The sequence below is a fragment of the Alternaria infectoria genome (genome assembly GCF_024043175.1).
Source record: "Alternaria infectoria strain BMP 0036 chromosome Unknown scaffold_14, whole genome shotgun sequence".
NCBI lineage: Eukaryota > Fungi > Ascomycota > Dothideomycetes > Pleosporales > Pleosporaceae > Alternaria > Alternaria infectoria.
The window spans coordinates 471664-482255 of record NW_026250703.1 but is presented as its reverse complement, the minus strand read 5'-3'; the positions used below and the strand labels follow the sequence as shown (position 1 = coordinate 482255).

The 10592-nt window shown below is 53.2% G+C and overlaps 4 protein-coding genes across 4 annotated transcripts; 1 reads left to right on the top strand and 3 right to left on the bottom strand.

Annotated features, from left to right (window-relative positions):
* Positions 1 to 449: 449 nt before the first annotated feature.
* Positions 450 to 2183, bottom strand: J4E92_007934 (uncharacterized protein; the record flags this gene model as incomplete). Its single annotated transcript, XM_051499294.1, has 1 exon — positions 450 to 2183. One exon carries the CDS (start codon positions 2181 to 2183, stop codon positions 450 to 452), a length of 1734 nt encoding a protein of 577 aa, XP_051350543.1.
* Positions 2184 to 3295: 1112 nt separating this feature from the next.
* On the bottom strand, positions 3296 to 4462 carry J4E92_007933 (uncharacterized protein; the record flags this gene model as incomplete). Its single annotated transcript, XM_051499293.1, has 2 exons — positions 3296 to 4187; positions 4245 to 4462. The coding sequence occupies 2 exons, from the start codon at positions 4460 to 4462 to the stop codon at positions 3296 to 3298; spliced, it is 1110 nt and encodes a 369-aa protein (XP_051350542.1).
* Positions 4463 to 6276: 1814 nt separating this feature from the next.
* Positions 6277 to 7819, bottom strand: J4E92_007932 (uncharacterized protein; the record flags this gene model as incomplete). Its single annotated transcript, XM_051499292.1, has 2 exons — positions 6277 to 7011; positions 7061 to 7819. The coding sequence occupies 2 exons, from the start codon at positions 7817 to 7819 to the stop codon at positions 6277 to 6279; spliced, it is 1494 nt and encodes a 497-aa protein (XP_051350541.1).
* A 299-nt stretch (positions 7820 to 8118) lies between these two features.
* Positions 8119 to 9683, top strand: J4E92_007931 (uncharacterized protein; the record flags this gene model as incomplete). Its single annotated transcript, XM_051499291.1, has 4 exons — positions 8119 to 8235; positions 8292 to 8369; positions 8421 to 9393; positions 9445 to 9683. The coding sequence occupies 4 exons, from the start codon at positions 8119 to 8121 to the stop codon at positions 9681 to 9683; spliced, it is 1407 nt and encodes a 468-aa protein (XP_051350540.1).
* Between the last annotated feature and the right edge of the window lie 909 nt (positions 9684 to 10592).

Here is a 10592-nt window from a genome sequence, read left to right as displayed (position 1 = left end):
GCTCATGAGGATATCATCGCGCTTCTTTGAGTGAAAACCTTGATGAGTACTTGTTCAAAGACGCCAAAGGCAAAAACCATGAGTTCAAACTTATGACATGCGGAGTAGACCTTTGCACATTATTGAGGGCAGCGGACATTTTCGGGTGATAGATCGATCATGCATCACGCCTCTCCAGACTTGGAACCGAAAAGCGCAGGAGAGACAGCCATCGAGAAGCATCGAGCAAGTTTTGACATTCCAGAAGTAGGATTGTGTGATGAGAAGAAAGAAAGGAGCAGGAGGAACGAAGGCTTTTATACCCACCATTTTTCGTCACATGAGAGCACGGACCGTGCACAAAGAGAGCTGGTTCCAAGCCAAAAGTCCAGAAGCTCCAGTTTCTACTCCAGCCCGGGCTGCGTTTCGGTGACATGGACTACAGGTCCGATAGCTGCATCTCCTCGTCCTCAGCATCTTCTTTTTGGCATCGCCGCCTTGATCGCGTCTTTCAGCCACCCCGGCAACTCCTCCGCGTCCGACTTATCCCCGCTCTCTCCATTCTGGAACACTTTCCCCAGCCACATTCCACGCTTCAACATAATCTCTTTCTCTTCCTCCTCCACACCATCTAACCCAACCCTCCCCTTCTCAACAACATCCTCAAGCCACGCCCTAAACCCCGGATAAACATACATAGCCGCCACCCCTCCACTAGCCCAAGTAACACACGCCCACTCAATCTCCTCCCACTCCTCTTCACTACCCGCGAAATCCCTTATCGCAACTCCTACACTGTTCTTTTCGCGTTCGCCCAGGGTCTCATCGTCCAGCATCTTCTCCACGGCATCTTTGATCGGCGTAATGGTAGAAGGCGGAAGGAGCCACGTATTATCAATCTCCTGTGTACCAATCTCTAATGCACGACCGATGAGGAAATGCTCTGTCACTTCGTCGCAGGCATAGGCCTTCTTAGTTGGAGGGGGTGCGAAAGGCCATTTATCCCATCGAGTTGGTAGGTCGAGCGTGAGGTCGGTGAAGTAGTCTTCTTCTGCGGGGTCTAGCCAGCGTAGTTTATCGACAGGGTGGAGAGGTGTTTGGAGGTCGCCTAGGGGGTGGCCCCACGGAGAACCGAAACCATTGCTGAGGCGAATGAAGGTCTTGTAGTCGTCTGGCAAGGTGGTGTTCAGACGGGCTTCGGCTTCTTCAATCTGCGAGTCGGTGGCTGGGGAGTGGAAGAGCGAGGTTTCGGGCGGCTCGGGATTAACTTTTCTGGCTTCGGCGTTGTGTTTCGTGTTGTATTCTGCCGCTTCCAAGAGTTCTTGCATGGAGATATTCGCTCTTGGTCTAGTTCGACCGTTCGTGAGTCGATCGGTCAAAGCGTGCTCGAAGTCCTTTGCGAAGGTTGCGAGCGCTGCTTCATCAATGTTAACTCGCTGTCTCAGGGCTCCACTTTTATATGGCTTCCATGCCTGCCTGGACTCCATTGCTGGCTGAGTCTCATATGACCGTTCTCCAAAGCTATGCGCTAGCCAACGTAGTAACTCATGGGATGTCGGGGCGCCCAACTTGCGTAATGTTTCGCCCATGCCGAGCTGTTCATGGTGTGCTTCAGCCGATAAGACCAGGTCCAGTATGCGCACCAACCCGCTTCTCACGTCTCGGATTGTAGGTGCCGGACTTGCAGTCTCCAATTTATGGATTGCATCTTTCGCACTATCAAGCATCTGAGAAGTGGTCGATGAACGATCAAGCTCATGGACGTGGAGTGCTTCTGCAGGTCCTGACCCCGGCATCACAGTGGGCTTGTACCATTTCGACGCAAACTCTTTCGCGATAAGTTTCAGCTCTTCCTGTACATCGTCCGGTGTTATTGTTCCGTCATTCCTCGTTCGAGCAACGTCGCTGCTAGTCTTGGCTCGTCTATCCTTCACAGCCCGACGCACCTTATCTTCTTCTCCATCAGGCCATGGCACACCATCTGCCTTCGCACGCAGATCCCAGAGGAACCAAAGGGGCCGAAGGCTTCCGAATCGGTCGTGGTAGAAGTCATAGTTGTTGAGTCTGCTTGTCAGGCGCGCTGCTACATCTGTGTAGCCTAGGAGAGCCAGCTCTGGAATGAAGCGCGACGTGTAGTCATAGAGGCTATTATTATCGCAACGTGATATGAGCGCCTTGAGTGCAGTGTTCGATGAGGAAGACATGGTAGTGTGGTGAGAATGATTCCGACGCGTCCAGGTAGTCGCGCCGCGTGCGGAGGCGGGACTGACGTCATGTGAAGGATCAGGCGACCAGCAACATCACGATGAAGGAGAACACATGGAAGGAAAGGACTTGGTTGCGATTGAAGTTCTACTGGTCATTTTATGTGTGCAAGGAGAGTCCAACAAGGTTTGATCGTGCGCGCGACGATACATATAACCATAACCAAAACGGCAGAGCCCCCAGACCCAGACTCAGACCGCGAGCAGAGGCTCAATCCTACACTCCTCCTCTACTACTATTCGTTGTTGAAGTCACGATAACATCTACAGCGAACGAGGGCGAAACCGATCGCGGTCAAGGATGGCGAAGTCGAAACCAAGTCAGTACCGTGGTAGGTGACGCCAGTGTCTCAAAGAGAGTGACTAAGTACCTAAGTAAGGGTTAGACAGTAGAAATGACAGTAGAAACGACCGGGGGTGCGAAAAGTATAAGTGTGAACAGTATATATGGCGTTGTAAATGTCTAGCGACAAAAGAGACAAGAAAGGTTGACGGTGGAAATGAGTTGAGACACAAGGAAAGAAACAGTTGACAGTGGAAAGGACTGAAAAAGCAAGAGAAACGCGAGAGAAACCTTACCATATTGGCTGTATGTGTCGCGTGGAGGTAGTGGTAGTGGTGGCAGTCGTTGTAGTGGGATCTATCTGCGAACGTGTGGGGAGTAGAAGCGTTGGATTGCGGAGGCGGAGCGATATTGATATACGTGCGCTCGGCCTCCGGATCAACTCCCGGCAGCGGGATAAGCGAGAGCAAAGAATAGGCGGCAGCCTATTGTTGGGTCTGAGCTGAAGTGACAGTGAAGACGGAGCGCGCGCTGAAGAGCTGAGCACGGGCCAGAAAGCCGCCGGTGGGGAGAGAAGAGCTCGAACTGGTACCGACATTGGAAAGAGGGCCAGACGTCCGGCCTGTTAGTGAGTAGATTGGTTAGTACAAGCCGATAATGAGCCCCGTCACTCGATGTATGACTTTGTCCTTGTAGTTACCAATTGTGATTACATATCCACGGGTATCATTAATTAGAACCGCTCAAACAAAACAAACGAAAATACTCTTCACATCGACCTCTCTCGTACCCTCGCCCCTTGCTTCAAGGGCGTCTCATCCCCAAACACACTCGGCGCCGGTGCGTCATTGCTACTCCTCGAGCTGCCCTCTATGAAATCTCTCCTGTCAATATAATCCTTCCTATCCTCATGTGTGATGTGTAAATCCGTCGTACACTGAATACCACCCAGCTCCAAACTCTCATCGCTATCAATCTTGCTCAGTCCCGCGCTGCGCATGTTCGTCGTGTTGCGTTTCGATCGGTTGGTCAGCTGAACCGAGTGCGGTTGGTGCGAGCGTGCGTTTGAGCGGGAGTGCGAGTCCGGGCCGGAGGAGCTGTGGAATTCTTCGGGGTTCATATCGTTCTGGGGTTTGCCTTGCGCGAGGCGGACGACGAGGGAGGCCATGGACATTTCGATGTTGAGCTTGACCATGTAGACGACGGGGTGGAACTGGACGTATACGACTTGGTTCTGGAGGAACATGAGACCGATGAGGAGGGCGTCCATGGCGATGGAGACAACCATTAGCTTGCCGTTAAAGCCTACCAGTGGCGCGTATTTGGTGAGACCGTGTTGTTCGACGAGGCGGATCTTGACGGTTCGCAGGAAGTACCAGTTCAGGCCTGCGTCGACGATTAGGATGAGCACCTTGCTGACCTTGTCCCAGACGTTGTTGATCTTGACGAAGGTTTCGCTGATTGGTGGGACGGTGTGCGATGGGATCCAAATACAGAAGACGGCGATGTTGATGCTGGTGATCAAGACTACTGTTCCCCATTTGAGGTTGCGGATGGTACTTCGGTGTTCTGCGATGAGGGCAATGCGGTTGATGATGATTTGCATGAGCAGTTGGATCTCCCATACCCAGAAGAATAGGATGAAGAATAGAACGGGAACACTGTAGTCTTTGTCAGCGTCGACTCTTTGTCGTGTACTGCAGTGCCAGGGAACTCACGTCGGCCCGAGTACATCGTTCAAGAACAGCCATCCGATGATACCGATGATGACATTGACCAGAATCTCACCCCATATCATGTAAATGTAGGCTGATCGGAGAGGGCTGTGATTTCGCCGTGTCTGCTTGACGGCCTCCCATACTGTCAAGAACCCGAACCCAATCGTGAAGCCGGCAGCCAGAGCAGCAAGCTGGAAGTCCTGGACGGTAGCCGACATTGTGTGGTGTAAGTAACGCCGAGGTCGGGGAAGGAGAAGTCGGTCAGAAAGATCCTGATGTAGAAGGGCTCAGGGTCTCCAAAACACCCATATATCGCTGCTGATCCCGGAAAGGAGGCACGCCGCTCCAGAAAGCACGTTGCAAACTACCGAAGAGTTCATCATGGGTAACTGACTAGCAGCAGGATGGTATTAGTGGACGGGACGGCATGCACCGTGGAGCTGTCAACTTAGCAAGCGGCTTGGGTTGTCTAGCCATGCTCTAGCTGCCAATCACCACATGGAGATGTTACCCGCTAGTAATTCCAAGTGTTCCGAAGGACCCTCGCTTGCGTTTGCGAGTAGACGTGCATTACGGAGTGGACCGGCTTCCTAGCTTGGTATCAACCAGCGGGACACTGCGCACTCTGGGCTCCGACGTTCAGAGCGCCACATGTAAGTTAGATCTGTCTCCTACCCGAAAGTAAGTGTCATCTTAAACCTTAAATTACACGGCTGACGTGTATCGTGGAACGTAACAAGAATATCGGGTTTTGTTAGTGTTGAAGACGATTACTATTCTCATCGGGTAGTGGACGGTCGCCGACTTCATGACATGTAAGTGATGATAAACATAGATGTCGCGATAATACTTCCGAAGGCTAGGATACTCAAGATTTTCCCAAGGTTGCCTTCCTGCGTGGGGCCGCGGATCTTCAACGCTCATGGAACTCGTCAACGCGAATGCATGAATGCGCGACATCTGACTCCACACCAAGACGCAGAATCTGCACCGCCACTTCGTCAGTCGACCTCTCAAACGGATGGACAGCGCCCCTGCACTCCCACTTCCCTGCAATCACTGCAGAAAGCTGGGCGCTGCGGCTCAAGGTCTGCATTTGATATTCACCGGTGGTTGAGACGGAGTTGGTACACGTACAATGCTGATACCCGCATGAGACCACATCGATACATGGGGTCGACTTTGCTGGTGTATTCGGGGTACGATCGTAGCTTCCGTCGCTTCCCCTGATTACATGTGTGAGTATGACCGAGGAAGACCCGCAATTATTCAAGACGATGGTTGCAATTATTCCCGTCCAAGGTGATGCTGAGGTGGTGGTGGCCGACATTGACCGAATGGCAATGTGCAGAGTCATGGAACATCGTATGAGGATTCTGGCTCAGCTGACCATAATCTGCAACCCAACTCTTGTGAAAATGCATCCACGTTCTGCAGGTCGCAAAAGAAAACCTATGTGGCGTTGTCTCTTGAGATCCAGTCTTCTGGAATTCTTCCTTTCCAATCGGTGCTTCTCCGGTTTCCGGCAATCTGGCCAAACGCGTCCCTGCCACACGGCTCGCGGTCCGTGCGCAAAGTCTGTCGCTACCCGCAGAGAGCGGGCTTCGAGAGGCCCGGACCAGATCTGGAGGATGAGCCGCATCTCAGATGGACCGAGGATGCGCTCGTATTGCGCAATTGATCTCATCGCGTCCACCTGTACTTGGGGTCCGTCGGAAGATGTGTCGAGGCCAAGGATCGCCACCAAGTCTGTTGATGGAGACAGGCATCAGCTAGTATTGGCGAAGTCGGCGAGCTGGAGCATCGAGCCTGGCGTGGCGGATCAGCGGGCAGTCGAACTAGGCACGGGACAGTGGTGTGTAGCCTGAGAACGGCAGATCGCATATAGAGCGAAAGAGGAAGTACATACAGTATAAGGTTTATTTGACACTCAGATGCCGTGTTCGTTCTGCGCCTGTCACACCTAGTTCACGCCGTCGTCTATCGCTTCCTCACTCCCGTTGCCGTTCACAGCACACTGGTAAACTTGCGATCAGTCCTGCGCATCGATGCCGAACTCCTCTTGAACTTCGACTATCCGTACGCCCCGCTGATCCGCAATAAGGCCCATCAACCCCTGACCCACATCTTTCAGCTCGTTGTATTCGTGTAGTAATTTGATGTGCTCTTTCACGATTTTGTTTGCGGCTGCCATGACATCGGTCTCAGTAGGTTCATCGCTGACATCGCCTGATTCGGCATCTGAAAGGGCATTCTCTTCCATCAGCACTTGGATCGCTGGAAGCGCACCGAGAGAAGCCAAGAGTGCAGCTTTTTGGGCTCTCAGATTGTCAAGAGTGATTTCCTGTGGTGTTCTCGATAGAGGTATTGGGATGGGTAATGACAAGCGTTGGGCGTCAGCGTGTGGTTGGGCATGGGTAGATAGTTGAGCGATTGGTGAACTAGCACCAAAACTTGAGCCTGCGCTCTCTCTCGGCAATGCCACTTCTTCTGCGGATGGTTGCTGGTCCGCGGATGTGCTTCGGGAAGTTTGTTCCTGGCCGATCTCAGAGCTAGATCCGTTTTCGATCATGGCAGCTTCGCTAGCGTTGATGTGCATTCGCGCATCAGGACGCGTATTTTCAGTGTCTTGAGCCCTATGGAGCGTGGAGCTGGTGTAGTCGTCCGGCATGGTCGCAGCAGGACCTGCGTCGCCTGACGAGCCTAATGCAATCCTTGTCGTATTCGACTGCATGCTGGCGGCTGCTGAGGTCGGCCGAGATCGGTCCTAACGTATGTGAGCGCGTGAACTTACAAAGTATTGATCTAGGACAGACTACGTTGTCGCTCATGTGTCCATCTACCGGATGATGCTTTACAGCTCGACCCGAATCATCCTTCGACTCACGAGGCAGACTGGCGAGTGTGACAGTACTTTGCGATTGACATGTTGACCCGTTTGGGAACTCAGAATCGACGCTGAACTCTGATGGAGCGAGAGCAGCAGCACCTGGTACCTTCAACGGCGCATCCGCCATTGTGGATTGAATAGCCTCAGCTACTTCCTGTTCGGCAGAAGATGGATTGGCATGGCTCACAAGTGGCTGCTGTTCGTCACCGCGGGCTGAGGGGTCAGATTCGACATCCTTGGCAACTGGATCCCCGTTTTCAGTTGGAACGACCATCACTTGAGGCCCATATGACATGTCTCTGGTCGTCGTATCTAGCTGTTGTGGATGTTCTTGTGTGTGGAGTCCCAGGCTGTGGCTGCCACCTTCGACAGTCGCTCCTTCCTCGTTCTGCGCTGCAGTTGTCTCATTAGGTATCATGTTAGTCTGATCAATTCTCGACGCGTCGACATCAACTGGAGAATTGGTGGAATCGGCGCCCAAGACTTCATTCGTGCTGGCATCGCGTTCGGCGAATGCTTGTTGGAGGCCATCTGCCTCGCGCGACGCGTCTTGTCGCTCTTGGTACGGAACATTGGACACTGCGCAATGCTTGTCGCCCGCTCCATGCGGAACAACACCAGGTGACGACGTCATCGGATCATCATCCGAGTCCGCGATTTCGGTGACGCCCTTCTCGAAAGTCATGTCGTGAATGGCAAAGCTGAAGCTGCAGGGCGACGATGGTGTCGGAGATGATAGTGTTGATCGCCCGGTCGGAGTGTGGCGGAAGCCAATGACGGTGGCGCCTTCTGTTCACGTAAGCACGAGATTGCGACAACGCCTGCAAGGGAAACAACGAACACACTCGCCTCCCCATTCGGTCCCACCTTAGCACGCGTCTGATGCTATTGTGAAACTCTCAACGCTGCAGATTCCACGATAATCACCTGCTCGTGGCGCCAGCTGCAGCGACCCGAATCTTATTCAGAAATACCCACGGCGAAATGGGCCTCCCTACAAGAGCGGCCCTTGCGGCGCTGCTTTACACCGCAGCAGTCACAGCTCACGACCACGATATGGATGCGATTCCAGATGGTGATGCCATATCACCTGACCCAATAGTGGGTTGACACTTCGACCACCCTGGTTGAGGCAGCAAGACTGATGGTCGATGTAGGACTCAATACTATGGACGCACATCTTGATCCAAACGGTGGCATGGGGCATCATCTTCCCCACTGGTATGGTATTAGGAGTAAGCTACCTCAAATCGAGAACCAAGAGCATGGGCTGACAGCAGGGTTAGATAATACGATCGAAATGGCACGTCCCGGTACAATCCCTCGGAACCGTCCTCGCAATCATCGGATACTTCCTCGGCCATAGACACAAGGGCAGGCAGTTCACCGACAACATCCACAGCCAGTTTGTCCCTGTCATCATGCTCATGTTGGTATCCCAAGTCGCCATGGGCATCTACCTGAAGCTACACCTGGAGAAGGGCATCAATGGGAAGATACGGCGCGTGGTAGTGAAGGCGCACGGTGTTGTTGGAAAGGCTATGCCAGTGGTCACCTGGGTGCAGTTCCTCTTTGGAGGAATCACTGCACTCGGCTTCTGCAGAGCGGACCACACCGGACAATGTCTGGCGCACTTCATTATGGGCAGCGCCTTCATCGCATACGGCATTATTCTCCTGATTCTACTTCTGGTAGGACAGATGTGGCTGCGGAGGACCGGAAGGAGCCAGGAGTTCTTCGACTCGCTCGTCATCGCCGCCTGGGGTTGCGTCAACACGTTCACCGAACACCGCTGGGGAGGACCTTGGGTACACAACGACCTTCAGCACACATCTATGGGCATCGTATGGTGGGCTGCCGGACTGGTCGGTGTCTGGCTCAGCCGAAAGCGCAATGGACAGCCGAAGCGCAACCTTATCCCCGGTATCATCATCTTGATGACAGGATGGGCCATGTCTGCGCACCCGCAACATCTGCCAATCTCGACCATGATCCACACCATCTTCGGCTACACCCTCATGGCCGCAGGTGCCGCACGCATCATCGAGATCTCATTTGTGCTCAAGGACCGCGCTTCTGTCGCAACCGATGGCTCGGACCCGAACAGCTTCCAGTACCTGACGCCGTTCCTGCTCATGGCTGGTGGATTCATGTTCATGGGCGCCACCGAAGAGCAGATGAAGTTGCTATCCGACGCGAACGTCACGCACGTATCTTACGTGCTGATCCTCTACAGTATCGCTTTCTTGCTATTCCTTTGTAAGCCTTCGCAAGATCCCCGCGTACTATCTCAAGCTAACTTATGTTTAGTCGTCAATATGCTCATCCACCTCTACGCCGTATACACTTGGGAACAAGACGACAAAGCCGATGCCGAAGCGCCCCTCACGAACGGTCACGCGAACGGACATATCAATGGATACACAAGGGTTGATCGTAGAGTGAGAGACGCCGAGGAGTTTGAACTGGAAGGTCTTGACTCAGACGACGACGCTGAGGATTCATCGCGTCTGAACAAGGAACATAGATCCCTGGCTGCGCAGCATTAAGCCGCTTTTCTTTCTTGTTAACATGGGCGCATAGGGCATACAGGAATACATGCGTTTATCATTTCTATTGGTCGATACTAGTTTGCACAATACGGCACCCTTGAGTGGTTGACAGCCCACAGCCCGGCCAATATCAGCCCACGCAATATGCCGCCGCAGGTCAGACCTATCATCATACAAGGTAGCTGCATGTGTATCCTGCACCGGTGAGTGTGAGATCGTTCTGACTGGTTGCCCATCGCCAGCCTGGCCTGCATGCGCTGCGCCTGAACCTCAGCCTTCTCATCTGCCCCGCTCTTCTCGCACGCTTCCCTTTCTCTTTGCGACCATACTCTGTATCGCACTCAGCGCAACGAGGTCTGCTATGGCAGACCCATTTTCCATCACCGGCAGCGCCGTCGGTGTCGTTTCTCTCGCCATCCAGGTTTGCAAAGGCCTGGAATGGTACCTCAGTGGCGTCAAAGAAGCGAAGAACAAGGCTGAACAGATCGCGGCGGAAACGGAAGAGCTTGCCAACCTGCTTGAGTCGCTTGAGTCCATCATCGGGAAAGTGAATCCATCCCATTCGGTGTCAGCAACGCGCACCGGCATCGTGTCGTGTGCGAACGCCATCGCGACTATCAGGAAGAAGCTCAAACCGGACGACCAAGCAGCGAACGGCGGGATCAAGTCCAACTTGAAGAGGCTGACCAAGCGGCTGACTTTTCCATTCAAGGAAGCGGACATCAGATATTGGAAAGATGTTCTCAACACCATACAGCAAAGTCTACAGACAGCGCTGCTCGCCCTTGTCATCGACCAACAGCGTTTGGCTTCTGAGCATGCCCGATTGCACTACACCCAGCTATCCGTGGATCAAAGCATACATCACTTCTCGAATCTACAGCTGCAACGCGATGTATTTGATGC